General features: G+C 42.4%; 2 protein-coding genes across 7 annotated transcripts; one reads left to right on the top strand and one right to left on the bottom strand.

Moving 5' to 3' along the window:
* The first annotated feature begins 390 nt into the window (after positions 1-390).
* On the top strand, positions 391-19,635 carry LOC147637212 (uncharacterized). 6 transcript variants are annotated; one of them, XM_086800834.1, is made up of 9 exons: positions 391-728; positions 860-997; positions 3,912-3,991; positions 4,548-4,943; positions 5,039-5,246; positions 5,363-5,543; positions 18,705-18,840; positions 18,939-19,003; positions 19,171-19,635. In XM_086800834.1, exons 2-8 carry the CDS (start codon positions 936-938, stop codon positions 18,998-19,000), a joined length of 1,125 nt encoding a protein of 374 aa, XP_086656960.1. In that variant the 5' UTR covers positions 391-728; positions 860-935; the 3' UTR covers positions 19,001-19,003; positions 19,171-19,635. The 6 variants fall into 6 exon arrangements, with proteins under 6 accessions (XP_086656960.1, XP_086656959.1, XP_086656957.1 ...); XM_086800833.1 differs by having other exon boundaries at positions 395-720; positions 901-997; positions 19,189-19,635; XM_086800831.1 differs by having other exon boundaries at positions 395-720; positions 19,189-19,635.
* Positions 2,139-3,389, bottom strand: LOC147637213 (uncharacterized). Its single transcript, XM_086800836.1, has 3 exons — positions 2,733-3,389; positions 2,430-2,637; positions 2,139-2,353 (listed from the first exon to the last, which is right to left on the bottom strand). Exons 1-3 carry the CDS (start codon positions 3,208-3,210, stop codon positions 2,155-2,157), a joined length of 885 nt encoding a protein of 294 aa, XP_086656962.1. The 5' UTR covers positions 3,211-3,389; the 3' UTR covers positions 2,139-2,154.
* Positions 19,636-20,151: the final 516 nt, after the last annotated feature.

The following is a 20,151-nucleotide window of genomic DNA, read 5'->3' as shown; positions in this document are numbered from 1 at the left end:
TTTGTCGATGTATCTTTTATTTTCTTGGAGATTAATGTGCATTTTATGGTAGAGGCCTTGTAGAATTTCAAGGTTTAGAGAGAGTTTTATTGGTAGTGCTCTTTTAATGGATTATAAAATCGTCATATTAAAATAATCTAGACCTTGTGTGTGCTCTAGGAATTTATCGAGAATAATATTTGAATAATAAAAAAACACACACACACATATATATATATATATAAACACACACACACACACACACATATATATATATATTCACACACACACACATACATTCATATATATGTGTATGTATGTATATACACATAGATACATAAGTTATATTATAGAATTATTCTATATTTGACATTGCAAATGTTTATTTCAAGTTAAGTTCAGCAAATTTTTAAAAATACATGTGTGTCTTATGGTGACCTGCTAAAATCAATATTCTTTTCACTCAATTTTTTTTTTTTCAGGGCAACCATAGCCAGCAACCATAGCCAGGATTCAAAGCTCCATCATCATCATCCATAGCTTGCCGCTCCCCCATCCGCGCAAGCAGTGCGCGAGCCTTACCCTCCTCCTTCAAAACGCGCTACCTTTCTTCTTCTTCTTCTTCTTCGTCGTCTACACCATCGTCTCTGTCAGTGGAAGAGGCGGCGAAAGCAGCGGGTTAAGGCGAATCAAGCTTTTCTGTGCCGATCGACGGTTTCTGCTCTTCTTTGTCTCCAACAGGTCTTACGGTACCGATTTCTGTCTGCGTGGTTGATGTACTGCTTCTGCTTTGTGAGTTAACCGCAGCATGTCTGTGTTCTCTAGAAACACAAACAAAACGGCTCTTTCTCTTTCTATGTGATTTTCTGTGTTTGTGAAGGCTTTCAACCTATTTCTGCTTGCTTATATGCCGAGACTCAGAGTTTGAGCCTTACGAGTGAATGGCATAGCACAACATGAACAAAGATGTCGATAATGCAAAGTACAACATTAGTCTTTCAAATTTCTCTAATATCATGTAAGCTTTTCTGTAGGATTTACTTATGTAGACAATCGCACAAGAGGAATGTCATGCAAGTTTATTCTATAATTTATTCATGCTAACATATCATTACATGCCGATTATGAAAGAGTACAGGTGACATTGCGCTAAATCTTGTCAATCTATTTAAGTTTATGTGTAGGAGTCACCCTATGTACCTCCATTAACGCATTCATGCAGACATTTACTGAGAAGAAGCTATTGTGCAGGTCTTTCAAGCTTAATTTGTTTCTGTAACTGTTGTAGAAATTTCTACATAATGTAAAGAAACAGAGTACTACTGTGCGCTGATGAAGGCTTCTTGTGGGATTGAGAATAGGACTTGTCTGTGGAGTCACGAGCTATTGTGTCTTTCCACATTTGAGTGATAATTGGACTTACAAGTGTGTCTACATTGAAGAGAGAGAGAGAGAGAGAAAAGGTTAAAGAGAAGGACACACATCTCTAAATGGGTGGATGCTCTAGTTAAAAAGTGGGACAAGCTGGGCTATAAACTAACACCTCAATTCTGCAGGAAAGGTCTAAGGCTGTATGGAAATCAACTGGGTCTGGGAGACTTGACTTACTGCTGCGGAGAGTCCTCCATCACAAGCTACCTGTTAGGCAGCTCACTTGTAAGTGGCAGGATGGTAATCCATGGTTTCCACTCTGCAGATGCCAAACAGAGACACTGAGACATGCTTTATGGGAATGCAAGGAGGTCTATCCCCTGTGGGCTATGACTAAGACTCTCTTGTATGAATGTGGGGTTGTGGATAGGATAAACTGGAGATAGGCCTTACTTGGATGCAAAGGCAGAATGAATCCAGCCATCTTCAAACTGTGGCATGTAATAAGAGGTGTTCTTCTAAGTGCCATCTGGGAGCATAGGAATTCCAGGGCACATTTTGCTCATGGCAGATCACTCAATAACTCAAGGATTTATGTCAGGGACTTCCTAGTCAGGCCTGCAAGCTAGCCATGGATAATGGAAGCGAAAAAAGGTCTAGGGCAGCTAAGCTTCTTTACAAGAAGCTAAAGAGGATTAAGGTGTAACCTCTGGGTGATGTATCTTTTTGATACCTGTAATATAAATTATCTCTTGCATTAAAAAAAGAAAAGAAAAGATAATACAGCCTCATCATCGCTATCATCTAAAAAGATAATACAACCTCATCATCACTCTTATCCTCATCGTCACCATCACTAGGTGGCTCCAAATCAGTGCTCTCATCCATGTCAGACTCCAAAACTAGCTCAGGTGGCACCCAATGCAAAGAGTGCACAGCTCCGCAACTCAATGGGTAGTCGGGGAGATTCTCCAACTCGTAAGCTTCATCACAATGGTACACCCTATGCATAAAAAAGTTACAAAAAAAATTCATATTTTCACAAATCATTAAACTTAGTGAACATTGGACCAGCTTACCCTGATAGATGCATTCCCATGAGCTTTCCATTAGCTGAAATTACAGCACCTCCAGAACATTGTGGAGAACTTTCATAATCACCAAGAAGAAAGCTGTTATAACGGGATGGCGTGTTCTGACACATACGACCAAATGTGTGCACAGGGATGCTCAAGTTACACTCTTCAGGTTGGAGTGTGGGAAATGAAATGAGGGCAAGGTTATCACCTGTCAAGTTTAGAAATGTCAAAAACATAATTCACATGAATGAATGAAATTAAAATAGAATTGAACAAAACATTTTCAGATGTAGTATATCTTACCAATGTTCAAATTACATGGCATAACATCGAAATGACTTTTTGCTCTGCCATCAATGACTTTATAAACAGTCATGTCATGGTGAGGGAATGACACAACGTGCTGCACGTGAGCTTCAAAACCATTTCCAGACACTATGATGCTATCGCCACAGAGGCTAATAGTACTCTCTCTGATTTCTTCCTTGTTTGCACAATATACGGCATGGAATGCAGTAATTCCCACATCCAAACCAACAAAGGTGAATGTGCTAATACTCTGACCATTATCAAACACCTTTGCAATTCCAGGATTATCAACTGCAGAAAATGACTCCTGATGCTGGCTCTGATTCAAGCATATCAACACTTGATCAAAAACATGTTTCTGAATGGCATGTAGTGCAGCTTCACTAAATCTTGTACACAAAAAAGACAGCAAAATCATAAGCTGAAAAATGATGATACATAGGGAGAAACTCAGCGTAAAAACACCAATCATACTCCCCTCCCCAAAAAAAAAAGGCTCTTGCACAAACTTAGGCTTAGAGCGAATGTATGGCTACGAAAAAGAAACATATTACAGCACATTACATGATGTAAAAATTAATTCACATTACATGATTGAAAAAATAGGTCAATTTATACAACCAAAGTTTCAGAGTAAATAATCTGTTTAAAATCAAAGCTCAGATCTGAAATCAAAAAAAGAAACTACATAGATATAAGCTTGGAGGCAATGTAAAACACTCCAGATTTAAAAGGAAAGATCTTCAAAGTATTAAGAAATATGCGGATACATAGAGGTAAAATAATTGATTATAAACACATCGCAAATTAGATTAATTTTACGTAAGTAAATCATACCATTAAAAGCCAGAATTAAATAAAATTCTAACCAGACTTAGATTATGTCTAACTTGTAGGCAATGTTAACCTCCAAAATTTCATTGAGTTGTACTTACCAGCAAGTTTTAAGGCTTCCATCTCGAATGCACAATTTGATTGTGAAAAATTGAGGTAACACAAGATCAAATTCCCACCACTACCGCAAAAAAGATTGCAAGATATTGACACACTCTCTCTCTCTCTCTCTCTCTCAAAAAGTGATAATTGGACTTACAAGTGTGTCTACATTGAAGAGAGAGAGAGAGAGAGAGAGAGAGAGAGAGTGTCAATATCTTGCAATCTTTTTTGCGGCAGTGGTGGGAATTTGATCTTGTGTTACCTCAATTTTCCACAATCAAATTGTGCATTCGAGATGAAAGTCTTAAAACTTGCTGGTAAGCACTACTCGATGAAATTTTAGAGGTTCACATTGCCTACAAGTTAGACATAATCTAAGTTTGGTTAGAATTTTATTTAATTCTGGCTTTTAATGGTATGATTTACTTACGTAAAATTAATCTAATTTGCGATGTGTTTAATCAATTATTTTACCTCTATGTATCATACTTTACTATCCGCATATTTCTTAATACTTTGAAGATCTTTCCTTTTAAATCTGGAGTGTTCTACATTGCCTCCAAGCTCATATCTATGTAGTTTCTTTTTTTGATTTCAGATCTCGGGCAGCTTTGATTTTAAACAGATTATTTACTCTGAAACTTTGGTTGTATAAATTGACCTGTTTTTTGCATCATGTAATGTGAATTAATTTTTACATCATGTAATGTGCTGTAATATGTTTCTTTTTCGTAGCCATACATTCACTTTAAGCCTAAGTTTGTGCAAGAGCTTTTTTTGGGGGGGGGAGTATGATTGGTGTTTTTACGCTGAGTTTCTCCCTATGTATCATCATTTTTCAGCTTATGATTTTGCTGTCTTTTTTGTGTACAGGATTTAGTGAAGCTGCACTACATGCCATTCAGAAACATGTTTTTGATCAAGTGTTGATATGCTTGAATCAGAGCCAGCATCAGGAGTCATTTTCTACAGTTGATAATCCTGGAATTGCAAAGGTGTTTGATAATGGTCAGAGTATTAGCACATTCACCTTTGTTGGTTTGGATGTGGGAATTACTGCATTCCATGCCGTATATTGTGCAAACAAGGAAGAAATCAGAGAGAGTACTATTAGCCTCTGTGGCGATAGCATCATAGTGTCTGGAAATGGTTTTGAAGCTCACGTGCAGCACGTTGTGTCATTCCCTCACCATAACATGACTGTTTATAAAGTCATTGATGGCAGAGCAAAAAGTCATTTCGATGTTATGCCATGTAATTTGAACATTGGTAAGATATACTACATCTGAAAATGTTTTGTTCAATTCTATTTTAATTTCATTCATTCATGTGAATTATGTTTTTGACATTTCTAAACTTGACAGGTGATAACCTTGCCCTCATTTCATTTCCCACACTCCAACCTGAAGAGTGTAACTTGAGCATCCCTGTGCACACATTTGGTCGTATGTGTCAGAACACGCCATCCCGTTATAACAGCTTTCTTCTTGGTGATTATGAAAGTTCTCCACAATGTTATGGAGGTGCTGTAATTTCAGCTAATGGAAAGCTCATGGGAATGCATCTATCAGGGTAAGCTGGTCAATGTTCACTAAGTTTAATGATTTGTGAAAATGATATTATTTTCAGATTTTAACTGAGCTAATGGTAGCTTATATGAATTTTTTTTGTAACTTTTTTATGCATAGGGTGTACCATTGTGATGAAGCTTACGAGTTGGAGAATCTCCCTGACTACCCATTGAGTTGCGGAGCTGTGCACTCGTTGCATTGGGTGCCACCTGAGCTAGTTTTGGAGTCTGACATGGATGAGAGCACTAATTTGGAGGCACCTAGTGATGGTGACGATGAGGATAAGAGTGATGATGAGGTTGTATTATCTTTTTAGATGATAGCGATGATGAGGCTGTATTATCTTTTCTTTTCTTTTTTTAATGCAAGAGATAATTTATATTACAGGTATCAAAAAGATACATCACCTAGAGGTTACACCTTAATCCTCTTTAGCTTCTTGTAAAGAAGCTTAGCTAGTCTCCAGTTTATCCTATCCACAACCCCACATTCATACAAGAGAGTCTTAGTCATAGCCCACAGGGGATAGACCTCCTTGCATTCCCATAAAGCATATCTCAATGTCTCTGTTTGGCATCTGCAGAGTGGGCACCATGGATTACCATCCCGCCACTTTTAAGTGAGCTGCCTAACAGGTAGCTTGTGATGGAGGACTCTCCACAGCAGTAAGTCAAGTCTCCCAGACCCAGTTGATTTCCATACAACCTTAGACCTTTCCTGCAGAATTGAGGTGTTAGTTTACAGCCCAGCTTGTCCCACTTTTTAACTAGAGCATCCACCCATTTAGAGATGTGTGTCCTTCTCTTTAACCTTTTGTCTAACCTTACACCATTTCAATTTTTGTTCAGAGGAGCAAAAAGCTGTGGAGGGCCAGTTTTCTTTGATGTTGCTGATGTACCATATGTCTTTGCTCCCCACTTGTGAGAGAGCTCCACTGATCATGGGGGATTTGACCATTGCTGGATATCCCTGTTCCAAATATCCTTAAAGTGGACTATACCCTTGGCTTCTAGTTTCTTGGCCATCCTTTTGTTGAGCCATAGTGCTGGAGAGCTATCTTTCATAGCTACTTTACTCAGCCAAACACTCTGTTCCAGAGAGGAATCAGCCCTTCCTCCCCCTATCCACTCAGCTTGGCTTAGCACTTCTTTCCAACTGAAGGAATCTAGAGCCTAATATTTGAATAGAGCCAGGGTACACGAGTTTGTCCAACCAGTGGGTTTGAGGCTAGGGCTGATTTTCCACCTAGGCAGTTGCAAGTTTCCATCTAGCTATGCATGGCCAGGGCTGGTTAGACAGCTTGCCTATCCATTTGTTCAGCAGTTGTTTGGCCTTGTCAACCAGATTAGGGATGTCCCATCCACCATTCTCTCTGCTAGTGCATACTTGTTCCCAAGACACAAATTCCACATCTTTCTGTCAGCACATGTCCACAAGAACTCTCTGAGACTCTTGTCAATCTATTATCTTATGCCAAGCTGCTTTAGAGAATTTCATCAAGGCTGCCACATACACTGGTAAAGCTGTCAAAATGTGTCTCAGAGCAATTACTTTCCCTGCTATGCTCAATCTGAGGTGTGCTCTTGCTTTGACCTTCTGGGTGATATTTTTGGGTAGCCACTCAAAACATTGATGAGTTGTTAGCCCTATTCCAACTGGACAGCCCAAGTATCTGACTATGGTGCCTGGACCCAAGTTCTTTAAGTCAAACTCTGCGAGGCAATCCTTTTGGTCCACATACTTGAGTTTAATGCATTCAGTTTTATGTGGAGCTATCTTGGAGCGTGATACTCTGCAAAATTTGTTATACACGTCCATCAAGCTAGTTAAACTTGGTTGCTCACACTTGACTATATTGGAATTGTCATCTGCAAATAGCTGGCATGCAAAACTTCTGCCAAATGGCAATGGGAGAGGTTTTAGTGCATCCCTTTGAATAAGTAAGTCTGTGATCCTCGGCAAAGAGAAGGGGGGCAAGGGGGCACCCTTGTCTCACTGATCTCCTCAGGGCAAACTTGTTGGATACATATCCATTGACTTGGACAGTAGCATAGGCATTGCTGAAGAGTGTTTGCACCATGCTAGTGAACATTGACCCAAAGCCCATCTTCTTGAGCACTGCCAAGATGAATTCCCAGCCCACTCTGTTATATGCCTTCTCAAGATCCATATTGATCATAACATAATCCTCTTCTTGTTCAGTGGCCCAATCCATGGCTGTTAATACATTAAAGATAGCTTCATGTATACTTATACCATGCACAAAACCAAACTGCATTGGGTGCACCCTTTCACTTAGCAGAGCCTTTATCCTTAGGGCTAGAGCTTTAGCCATAACTTTATATATTGTATTCAGCATTGTTAGGGGCCTGTAGTTCTTTACTTCTTGCTTGTCCCCATTCTTGGGTATGAGTTTAATGAGTCCGGTATTGATGTTCTCTGGCATGTACATATCTATCCCTCCTGCATGCATTAAGCAGCTCACAGAAGTCATCTGCTGAATAAGGCACCATTTCTTGAAGAACTTCAGCCTGCAGCCCATCCAGGCCTGGGGCCTTTTCTTTTTTGAGAGACTTGATTACATATTCAACCTCATAAGGGGAAAGGGGTCTACCCAGTAGGTGCCTTTTTTCTTCAGTGATGTCATCATGTACAGGCTCCAGAAACTGTTGTAGTTTTTTTTTATAATCACCTGCTGTGTCCAATGCTGTGCCCACAATATTGGAGAGGTTGTCAACAAAAATCTGTCTCATCTCCTCTTCATTTTCAGTAATCCTGCCGTCTGAGTTCCTGACTGCAGTGATCAGGTCAGCATCCTTCTTGGTCCTCAGAGTCTTAAAAAAAACCCTGCTTGGAGTGTCCCCAACCTTTAGCCAGTAAAGGCCTGTCTGTACTCTAGCTGATTCTGCCTTCCTGGCTTCAATTCTTCTTGCATAGTTCTCAAGGTTATGGAGCATTTGCAACATGTAAGGATCAGGGGGCTGAGAGTTGCATATTGCCTTGATGCACATAAGTATCTTCTCAAAGCCATTTTCCTCCTTTCTCTTGGAATTAGCTCTTTTCCTCCCTTCCCTCTTGGCATATTCTGTGATGGTTTGTACACCAGCTTCCCGTCTGCCGTAGGGGTCACTACCTACCTCCCTTGCCTCTAACCATACCTTCATTAATCCTTCATAGAAACCTTTATCCCTCGGAAATGAGACATTAAACTTGAACAAAGGGGGGCCCTTTCCAACCCTTCTCTGCACTTTGCATCTAAATGCCACCCTCAGAGGAGTGTGGTCTGAAACAGTGTGTGAGTGCATAAGGTGGCCTTCTATGTCATGTTTAATCCATGATGCCTGATCAGATGCATACAGTCTATCCAGCCTTTTGGCCACGTAGCCACCTTGCATCTGTTTGTTGCTCCATGTTGGCATTTTTAATGCACTGCATCCTTTCATCAAAGCTAGGTCTATGACATCATGCTTTTCTGTCCAGTCTTTCCACTGCAAGGGGGGAGGGGGTGTCAAATCTCCGCAGGATCACCTCGTAGAACGCTCCATGCTCAAGATTCGAAACCTGCAAACAAACCAAGCAAACGTGAAGGGGGTGCAGGCCTGACTCACCTCCCAACCTTGACAGCCGTGGGCAAGCCCACAAGTCTTGGTTGTCTCCACCAAGCCACGAGCTGGGCTAACTAGTTTGACGATCTGACCAATCTCTTCCTCGTGACGTCCCATACTGCCACGAAGCTACCCTCATGGACCTCGAGACTGTTGCTGGCCTTGGCTGCAGAAAGCAGGTGCACGTCTGCACTAGATCCAGGCTCCAGACCATAGAGCTCTCACAAAGACACGCGAGACTCTATAAACTAATGACTAACCTTGGCCACTCTTTTATAGGCTCTTGGCCGGTCATTGAACGTCCACACTTGTGTACCCGCCCGTCCATACTTGGGTGCTCGCCCGTTGGTCTATCCCCAGCCCAACTCGCCAATCAGCCTGCCTAGCTCCAAGCTTCCCCAAGCCTCGAAGCTAGTCCTGTGTGCGTGTAGCACACGGTAGATACTCACTCTGCACATGACATACTTCCCTTCCTCTAAGAGCTCACTCCCGAGCTCACTAAAAAGCCAGGGTATCCCTTTGAAGGGTAGTCAATGTCTCCCATGTAGCGTCCTTCTCAACACGATCCTTCCACTTGATCTTGTATTCCGTGATAAGTATATTACGCAATCTTCTTTTACGAAATCCAAGAATCTCTTCTGGTTCGTGTGGAACAAATGTCATGTCCTCGACATCTATAATTTCTTGAGGAGTAACTAACTGGTCTGTTCCACCCAGTACTTCCTTAAGTCTACTAACATGACATACAGGATGAACTTTCACATGAAAAGGCAAATCCAGTTCATATGCGACTGAACCAATCCGTCGTGTAATACGAAATGGTTCACAGTATCTAGGGGATAATTTCAGAGATCGACCTGTTCGTAAAGTCTCGGAATCTTTCGGAACTCGCAAATACACCATTGTTCCTTCAGAGAACTCTCTGGGTGAACAATGTCTATTAGAATAAAATCTGTCTCTGTCTTGTGTACTTCTAATAGATTCCTTTGCAACTTGTAACATATCTTGCAAAAAATTACGTGTTGCTTCATGCTGAAGTCCTGAGAATCCCACTGTAACAGGTGATCTAGGTTGAAAACCATACATAAGCATGAAAGGACTAAAACTTGTACTCGTATGCTTAGTACTATTATATGCAAATTCTAACATAAGAAGATAATCCTCCCATGAACTCTGTCTTTTGGAGACATGCTCTAAGCATATCCTCCAAAATCTGATTCACTCTTTCAGCCTGGCCATCAGATTGAGGATGATATGAGGAACTCAAATTCAAAGTTGTTTCCAACTTCTCAAAAACAAGTCTCCAAAAATCACTTGTAAACTTAGAGTCCCTATCACTGACTATGTCCTGCGGTAACCCATACAGTCTAAACAATTGCTCAATAAACTGTTTTGCTAATTGCGTAGCTGTAATGGTCTTCCGTGTCGGTAAAAATCTAGCCATTTTTGTCAAGCGATCCACCACAACCCAAATAGAATCATGGCCTTGATGTGTTCTTGGCAATCCGGTAATAAAATCCATGGAAATACTTTCCCATTTATTACCTGGGATTTGCAAAGGATGCAACATCCCAGCTTGTCTAAAGCGTTCAGCTTTATTTGCTTGACAAACTTGACACTTGAGAACATTGTCATGTGCATGATCAATGCCATGTACTTTCTCAGGGCTAATCCAGAAGGGGGCAGCCAGTACAAGACTAGGAACCAGATAAGAACCAGAATTTAGGAGCCTCAAGTGCAGAATCTGTGGTGGACTTGGAGCAGGGCATGGGGATCATGGAGGAGGATGCTGTCGGCTGGTTCCAGAGGGCTGGAGCGCATCAAGAAAAACAAGGCGGCTGATAAAGGGGCTTGCGTTTTTGTATTTATGCCAAGGCTGCTGCAGTAGTCGGCCAGCTCTCCAAGGGATCCAACGCCTATAAATAGACACTCATGCTCATTGTTCTAGCAATTCAATTCCCTAGGGATTGGGTCAGTAGGAGTCTCATAGGGGGACAGAATTTTGGGTGTTATCACCTTTTCTACAAGGCTGCCTAGGGCTGCAGACAAGTACCTTTTTGTACTATAGCAATATACTGAATTTCCAGCATCTCTCTCTCTCTCTCTCTCTCTACTCTCTCTCTATATCTGCCTTTTTGCATCAGCATTTTGCCCCTAGTGTTTAGGGCTGAAAGAAGACTCCTAGAGCTTCCGCGTGTTACATTGGTATCAGAGCATCAGGCTCAGCAAAGCTAAACACTGAATCAGTCCCATATGATGGTGTACAGGTCCAAGGTACAGGAAAGTACACGGATACGAAGCCCAAGGCAAGAAACACAGAATCAAGAAGAGCTCCTAGGAGGTTTGTTGGTGGTGTTTCACAGAGCCAGAGGGGATGGCAGTCTTGTGAGCCAGATAGGTTCTCGGGCAACGGTCCCAAGGGAGGATTATCCTCCAAGGGTGATGTGAGAGTGCCAGACTCATTTCTCAGGAATGAAGACCAAGACGGTGTTCAGGGTCAGGGCAGGAATGGATTGTGGACTAGATGGAACAGATATGCATAGATCTTCGTTTGAGACAGAGTGGTTTGGAGAACAGGCCGGGCTTTCAGAGAAAAAGGTTGCCGAGGATGGATGAATGACAGGGGGACTTCGGGAAAGGATTGGGATGATGACAGTCATCCAAGAGCAGGTTGGATTCCCGTCATCAAGTTAAGCAGAGGGGGATGTCATGTGCATGATCAATGCCAGTACTTTCTCAGGGCTAATCCAGAAGGGGGCAGCCAGTAAAAGATAAGAACCAGAATTTAGGAGCCTCAGGTGCAGAATCTGTGGTGGACTTGGAGCAAGGCATGGGGATCATGAAGGAGGATGCTGTCGGCTGGTTCCAGAGGGCTGTCGGCTGATTCCAAAGAGCCAAGGGGTTGGAGCGCATCAAGAAAAACAAGGCGGCTGATAAAGGGGCTTGCGTTTTTGTATTTATGCCAAGGCTGCTGCAGCAGTCGGCCAGCTCTCCAAGGGATCCAAGGCCTATAAATAGGCACTCATGCTCATTGTTCTGGCAATTCAATCCCCTAGGGATTGGGTCAGTAGGAGTCCCATAGGGGGACAGAATTTTGGGTGTTATCACCTTTTCTACAAGGCAGCCTAGGGCTGCAGACAAGTACCTTTTTGTACTATAGCAATATACTGAATTTCCAGCATATCTATCTCTCTACTCTCTCTCTATATCTGCGTTTTTGCATCAGCATGTTGCCAGTACTGCTTAGGGCTGAAAGAAGACTCCCAAAGCTTCCGCGTGTTACAAACATAATCTTCTACATATCCTTTCATCTTCGGTCGGCCATTAAAAAGTGTGTTTCACTAATGATAATGTCCTGTGTACCCCAATGTGTCCAGCAGAAGGGGCATCGTGACACTCCTTAAGAATCTTGGACCTAATGTCCGGGATATGTGGTACACAAATTTTGTCATTACGGAACAGTAAACCATTCCGAATCATCCATTGACCTCCTGCAGCCTATATGGTAGGCTGCTCAGTCACTGAGTCTTGGTCAATCAATGAGCTCCCGTCTTGGATCTTCTGTCAATATGGACCAAAATAACTATCAGTCCTACAAAGCCCTCTCAATGACTGAAATAAGTTAGTAGAAATCTCGGTGGTGAACGACAAAGTATTCACCTCTCTAATTCAACTAAGCGCATTTGCGACACTATTCATGGACCCTTTTCGATAACGAATCTCAAAATCAAAATCTTGCATTAACTCAGCCCATCAAGCTTTCCTTCCTCTCAAATCCTCTGCATCACACACATACTTGATTGACTGATGATCAATCAATACGATAAACTTGGAGCCATATAAATAATGTCTCTAAACCTTGAGAACGTGAATGACAACATAAAGCTCCTTCTCAAGGGTTGGCCAACAAGACTGAGTGTCATTTAGCTTTCTACTCTCGAAAGCAATAGGTCTATCATCTTGGAATAGAACAGCCCCGATAGCATAGTCATTGGCATCAGTTTCAAGATAAGGCCTATTAGGATCGGGTAGTGCTAAGATAGGTGCTTCCTTGACTTTATCTTTCAAAAGTCTGAAGGCCATATCCAAATCGTTATTCCAAGTGATAGGTTGATTCGACTTACGTCCATGACCTTTCAACAAGTCAGTCATCGGTAGTGTGAGCTGAGAGTACTCCCGCACGGATTTCCGAAGAAAAACAACAAAACCGAGAAAAGAACAAAGTTGTCTCACTGTCTGTGATATAGGCCAAGCCAGGACCTTCTGAACTCGGTCATAGTCAATGCTCAACCCATCTCTAGTGATCTTGTGTCCCAAGTAAATGATTTCTGTCATGAAAAACTCACATTTACTTAATTTAGCATACAGTCGATTCTGTCTTAAAATAGTTAAGACAATCGTGAGGTGTCTAACGTGATCCTCAAGAGTACGACTATATATCAAAATATCATCCAGGAACACTACCACAAATTTTTTCAATTGTTCACGAAAAAGATCGTTCATCATTTGTTGGGAAGTGGCTGGAGCATTGGTGAACCCAAAAGGTAATACGAGAAACTCGCAATGGCCATACCTAGTCCGAAAGGTGGTTCTTTCGACATGCCTTTCATGAATACGTATCTGGTGATAGCCAGTATGCAAATCTATCTTTGTGAAATACTTCGCTCTGGCTAACTGGTCAATCAAGTCATCTGATCTAGGGAGAGGATAACGGTTCTTAATTGTCAGCTTGTTCAATCTCTTATAATCTACACACATTCTCCAGGTGTTTTCCTTCTTTCTCCTGAGCAACACAGATGTACCCCAAGGTGATTTACTTAGATGGATCTGGCCCATCCTCAAATAATCTGCGAGTTGTTTGGCCAACTCATCTTCCTCAGCTTGGCTCATCCTGTAAGGTGGAATACTAACAGGTTAGGCACCAGGAACCAGGTCAATACGATGATCTACTGCCTTTTCGGGTGGTAAGCCCGATGGCAGTTCCTTAGGAAATACATCTTGAAACAAATCAAGTATCTTCGTTAATTCTTTGCTTTTAAACACACTTAATTCATTAACATCCATAGAAGGTATGAGAAATGAAGAAAGTGGAATCAAGACACAGTGACAAGCAGTATATAAAGAAGAATCCATTATATTTCCAAAATCAACGTTATTTACAAGAGGTCCTTGAGAGAGATGTATACAATCACCTAAGATACAATAGTGGGTGTTCCTATGTTCAAAGGAAAAAGTATGACTAGACCAATCTATATGGACCTACCTGAAGGGTCTTAAACCACTCAATCCCTAATAACAAGCCTACATTCTCTAGATGCATAACATAGCACTCCAGAAGATCTTCGTAGTCCTGAATCCGGATTGGTAGTTTCTACACCTTTCGATCCTACACTTGCTGACCAATAGGTAGGCGTACCTCATAGGTATGATCGCTAGGTGTTGTGTCAAGACCCAATTTCTGCACAAGTTTGTAATTAACAAAGTTGTGTGAGCTGCCAGGGTCCAGAAGAATGTGGATTCTATGGCCATTCACTTCTCCATAAACTCGGAGAAGATCATGCAAGCTAAAAACTTTAGAGTTGAACAGACAATCAGAACATAAACTAGGGCGAGAAAGTACAGTAACTGAAGTATCTATCAAAGACAACTGGTTGGCTGTCTTTGACTTGGGTCTTGCGTTGGTCTTTGCACCCTTCTGCTTCGGGCACTCGTTACGCATATCTCCTTTTTTCTTCGCAGATGAAGCAACGTCCCTCCTTGAGCTTCAAAGCCCTAAGGAGACGTTTTTTCTTCGTTAGAGTGGAAGTAGAATTCTTCGAAGGTTGGTCCGAAGACTTTCCTTCTGTCGTACTAGCTATCGGTACGGAGAACTTCCTTTTGTGCTTGTTCCCGTGCTCGGTCACGGGTTTAGATTTGGAAGAGACCATTGTATCATTATAGATACGAGCAGAATGAATGGCCTCGTTCAAAGTTTTACATTTGTTGTTTTTAATCTGCAAACGGTACGAGTTGGGTAAACCAGCTACAAAGAAACTCAAAAGAGTGATAGGATCCATCTTTGTAGCTTTCATTTGCAAGTCCTTGAATTTTTGGAGGTAGACCTCATAAGTGAGGTTCTGCGAGGTCATGGTCAAACTTGCGAACCGGGCAACAATATCATAATCATCATGTTTCTTAAGGAATTCTTTTTTAAAGACTTCTTCGAACTGTGCCCAAGTCGTTGGTTTAGGTTTGAGTTCTTTCCACCAAAGTAAAGCTTTGCTTGAGAGGAAACCTACTGCTAACTGTATCTTTTTGCCATCGTCATATGGATGAAACTGAAAATGGATTGGCCAACTTATGTAGCCAAGTGTCTATTATCTCTTTGGTACGCTGCTTTTGCTTGCCCCCAAACTGTTCCGGAGTAATATTGGGGCCTAAAGCAGATGCCAAAGTATCCATACCCAAAACAGTAGATAGGGTAGTGGTCAACAAAGAGATGGAGTTTTGTAAAGCCTGCATCTGAGTGGCGACTTGTGCTTGACGTTCCGCAAAAGAAGCTTCAAGAGCAACTTTAAACTCTTGGAAATTTGATTTTGAAACAAAATCGTCGAAAAGATCGCTATCGGTGGCTTTCGTAGCCGGCAGGTCTTCACATTCGGGAAGGGGCTCCATCTCGGATTCTTGGGTCGACATCTTGAAGAGGGCAAGACGAGAGAAAAGATTTATCTTGCACAAAAAAGAGTGCTAGAGAGCTTGAGAGCTTGAGAGCCGTGTGGCAAGAAGCCTCCTTAAGGAGAATTTATAGGCTTCCCCAAAAGCTTACTTAGCCTTTTGCTTTTGTTATATATATATATATATATATATATATATTTCTTTAAAAAAGAAAAAACATAAAAGCAAGGCTGGGTTTTTTAAACCCCTATACTAATGTTCAGTAAAAAAAAAAAAAAAACGAAAGCAAGGTAATGCGTGACGTAGGTTTTTTTTTTATAAATTTATAAAAACAAAAGTTCAAAAAAACATTACCCGGTGCATGCTTTCCCCGCTAATTTCTGTAGTACCTTAGTGTCGATTGCCTGCCACCCGTATGCCTGCGTGAAGCCGCCTGCCTATGCTGTCGCGTCGTGCGCACGTACCTACGCATACAGCCCGACTGCGAGGCTTGCCTACGTGTGCTTGTCCTCGCCTACCTGCCTGTGTGTACCAGCCCGCCTACGTGCACCACTTGTCGGCGTGTATGTACTACCCGCCTGACTGGTGCAACGTTCTTGCTGCTGGCGTCACACAGTTTTTTGTCTTAGCTTATGTGGGCTGTGCAGCCATTCAGGCACCACACAGCTACAGCCACGTCTTCGCTACCCCTCTCTCTCTCTCACACACACACAAAAACACAGCCGACTGGCTTTTACTTTTTTTTTCTCTCTTCCTCAAACTGTTTCTTTGACCTCTTTCTCTCTACCTACTACCGACTTGCTCGTTCTCGAGGCTTGCTCTAATACCACTGTCAAATCCCCGCAGGATCACCTCATAGAACGCTCCACGCACAAGACTTGAAACCTGCAAACAAGCCAAGCAAACGTGAAGGGGGTGCAGGCCTGACTCACCTCCCAACCTTGACAGCCGTGGGCAACCCCACAAGTCTTGGCTGTCCCCACCGAGCTACGAGCTGGGCTAACTAGTTTGACGATTCAACCAATCTCTTCCTCGTGACGTCCCATACCGCCATGAAGCTACCCTCACAGGCCTCGAGACTGTTATCGGCCTTGGCTGCAGAAAGCAGGTGCACGTCTGCACTAGATCCAGGCTCCAGACCATAGAGCTCTCACAAAGACACGCGAGACTCTATGAACTAATGACTAACCTTGGCCACCCTTTTATAGGCTCTTGGCGGGTCATCGGGCGTCCGCACTTGGACGCCCGCCTGTCCATACTTGGGTGCCCGCCCGTTAGTCTATCCCTAGCCCAAGTCGCCAGCCTGCTGCCTAGCTCCAAGCTTCCCCAAGCTTCCCCAAGCCTCGAAGCTAGTCTTGTGTGCGTGTAGCACACAGTAGATACTCACTGTGCACAACTCAAAATTCTAGTCCCCTCCAAAAAGAGTAGGGACATCCCAGTCCAGATTGGCCAGCAATTCCCACATCTGCCTTCTTTCCAACTCCACATTAGAGGCATATACATTAACAAGCCCTATTACAGAGCCCTCAATCATAATCTTGCATGCAACCATGCTTCCACAGTCAGAATGCATGATATCTGTAATGGGCAACTTCTTTTTAATCAGCAGCATATAACCACCAGCCCCCCTGTCAGCCTTGTTGACTATGCACTCATAGTTTCTGACATTCAGTTGGGTCTGCCCTAGTTTGGTCTCTTGTAGCATTAATATATCAAAGCTCTCAGAAAGAAGGAGCCTTCTGACATATCCTTGTCTCTCTTGTGAGCATAATCCTATGTTATTCCATGAGGCCATAGTAGCTTGGAATACATTTCAGTCATTGATATGGTTTTTTGGGGGTGAATTTTCATCCTCACTACATTCCAACAGTACTGCAAATGACCTGTTTCTGTTCCTAGCCTCCTCCTTGAGGTTAACTTTGTCCTTATGCATATTAGTAATGTCCTGCAGGGGTTGCTTTGTATTATTTGAGGGCTTGTTGTTAATCCTCCTGTGATTGGAGGCTTCCCAGTCCTCTGTATCCTTCTCCTTAGCAAGAGTTTGAGGGGTTTGGGCGCCTTTAGAAGTGCTTGCACTCTATTGTGAACTGAGGTTTTTCCCACCTTTCTTAGAGACCTCTTGGACTGCAGGAGCTGGGGCCTTGTTTTGATCCACTGAGCTCTCATTCTTATCTTCAATGTGTACTGGTTGTGGCAGTGAGACCTTGCCTTGAGCTTGTTGTTCTGAGGGGCAATCCTTTGCAAACTGGCCTTGCCCTCTACATTTAAAGCAAGAATCATGAAATGGTTGAAAGTGAACCTCCACATCCACTCCAAGCCCGGCCATATTGAATTGCAGGAAATCAGGAATCTCTTGCCTTCTGTCCCAGAGGATGCATGCTGCTTTGCTCTCATACATGCCCTCTTTGGGGACATGGAGAACCTTACCCAGTGCACTAGCCAGTTCCCTAACGTGGTCCCAGAAGTAGAAGGGTAGGCCTAGGAATTCAACCCATATTGGACACTGGTGTAATAAAATCTCTTCAGGCTTGATGGCAGGGCTCCAAGGGAGGGAGTAAACAATATTTCCTCTGAAGGCAGCAACTGAAGCCATAACATAATCTCTTTGCCCTTCTGTTTCCACCATAGCCTGGAAGAAGCCTTTGCCTGCAAAGTGGTACCTATGTAAGGTGACCTTACCCCCATATACTTCCTGGAACCATCTTTTGAACTCCTCCTCAGATGGTGGCTTCCCCATGAAGTATAGGTACACACCACATGCCATGGCTTTGTGGAGTTCATTAAGGGTCTTGCCCAGTGATAGCTCTTTGTCTGCATACATAATTTTTTTCCCCTCTCTGACCTTGGCAGACATCTTACCCAATTCTGTGCCAGCTCGTGTTGGAGGAGAGCTTTAACCTGTTCAGAAAAATATCCATTTTGCACTTTCTCTGCATAGCTTAATTGGTTGGAATCCATACCTTCAGTACCACTTTCAACGCATGCCCGCTTCCATGCGGGTCTCTTCCCGCAGTCGTCGCTCGAGGACTCCAGCGGCCAATTGGGAGCACGCCCTCTGAATCATCTGTACCCTGCTTTCCGATGCCGTACTTTGTGCACGCTTCCCGCTTTTCAGGCTGTATTATCTTTTTGGTTTTTATTTTAAGACTTGGATTAGTATATTGATTTTATCTTTGGATTGCTGGTTCTGGATTTTTCAGGGGAGTATTATTCTTGGCATGGCCAGATTTGCTATGAAGCATAAAGGCGATTTGTCTGGTTTTTTGCCTGCTCATGTTATACACATGCTTTTACGACATGAAGGAGTTTTCAAATGTCCTATTAAGAAGAGGAAAGGTATAACTTGATAAAGGAGAAAGGTGGTAGCTTTTTTCTTTGAAATTTGAATTTTAAATCATCTAATTTGAACTTGATAATCTGTTTTTATTTATTAGGAACATCGAAAAGTATGGTGCATGGCAAAGTGGGGAGGGGAGGTAAAAGAGAAAGGTCTTAAATGGTAAGAAAGTGTGTAGAAATGCTCACAAAGGACCCTTCTAGACCTTAAATGCATAGATGTCTTTTTAGTTCTTTGTGAGTGAGATGCAACTACGTTTTAGGTACTGTATTGGTGCAGTGTTTCAGTTTACATCTTTGTCCTTATGAATTATGATTGATTTCTTTCAGATTTTACTGTTCATTTAGGTTGCTGTGGTGGTCTGGTGTGCACTGGGAATGTCAGGTTCAAAAGAAATCTTGTTTGTAGTCTCTGGCAGCCAAATTGCCCTTAACTCAAGATGTCCAATTCCAATTTCTTCTCAGCTGTGGGTTCCCCTGCACCATAGCAATACAGTGATCAAGTCAGCAGATCTCAGTTTGGAGCACTTTTCCACCAAATCGCCCTGGACATACAGAGTCTAATGGTCAGATCTGGCTAGGGTTAGGTTCTACTACCCAGAAACAATACCCCTATCATGTTAGAATTTGAAATGGATGTCTCTCGCCCTGAGCAGAATCACCCTGAATTTTTTTTCGAGATCTGGCTCTGTCTAAGTCTCAGACACCCTCTGGACCACTTCATAATGAAATTCTGACTGTTTTTGGGCTCTGTTTGGCCAAATTGCACTGGGAAACAAAATGCTATTTTTGACAGCCACAGAGCACAGATTTTGGTCCTTATGCCTGAGCTCGCATATACACTCTCTATAGTCTGGGGCTGTGCCAGAGATGCATTTGCGGGTCAAAAGCGCAATTTATGATGTTAAATCGCTTAGATTTGCTTCGTACCAAGTTCTAACAGTCAAAGACTGTGCAAGATCCTTGTTCGAAACGAGTATCCACAAGTGACAAAATCCTAAAGCAACCTTATCCACTCGTTGCCATGTACGAAAGTGGGTTCCAAAAAGCATTAAGAGGCAAAGCTGGAATACTAAAGAGGTTGAGAGGATATAGGAGTAGATACTAGAATTAGCTTCATTGTCCACCCTCATAAGAGCAGTAAGTAACCTCTAGTATGCAACAAACGATCAAGTAGAAGGCGACCGTTTTGCAGGGTCAACTGTTTGGAAAAATTTCTTTACAGAAAGTCGAAGTTGCCATCAACCAAAACGTGTTGTGGGCATAAGAATCAAGAGTCAAGTGGTTGAGTCCACAAATGAGCTTGTGCTT

Source organism: Cibotium barometz, chromosome 7 (assembly GCF_041138505.1).
Source record: "Cibotium barometz isolate CiBa-2024 chromosome 7, ASM4113850v1, whole genome shotgun sequence".
NCBI classification, from domain to species: domain Eukaryota; kingdom Viridiplantae; phylum Streptophyta; class Polypodiopsida; order Cyatheales; family Cibotiaceae; genus Cibotium; species Cibotium barometz.
The sequence above is the reverse complement of the archived record's forward strand: the minus strand, read 5'-3'. Positions and strand labels throughout refer to the sequence as shown.

Excerpts from the sequence above, each read along its gene's own strand:
- LOC147637213 (XM_086800836.1), bottom strand. The coding sequence starts at position 3,210 with ATGATTGGTGTTTTTACGCTGAGTTTCTCCCTATGTATCATCATTTTT. Across the intron at positions 2,638-2,732 it reads GCCATGTAATTTGAACATTG|GTGATAACCTTGCCCTCATT; the intron begins GTAAGATATACT and ends TAAACTTGACAG. Across the intron at positions 2,354-2,429 it reads ATGGGAATGCATCTATCAGG|GGTGTACCATTGTGATGAAG; the intron begins GTAAGCTGGTCC and ends TTTTATGCATAG.
- LOC147637212 (XM_086800834.1), top strand. The coding sequence starts at position 936 with ATGAACAAAGATGTCGATAATGCAAAGTACAACATTAGTCTTTCAAAT. Across the intron at positions 5,247-5,362 it reads ATGGGAATGCATCTATCAGG|GGTGTACCATTGTGATGAAG; the intron begins GTAAGCTGGTCA and ends TTTTATGCATAG. Across the intron at positions 5,544-18,704 it reads AGGATAAGAGTGATGATGAG|GGGAGTATTATTCTTGGCAT; the intron begins GTTGTATTATCT and ends TGGATTTTTCAG.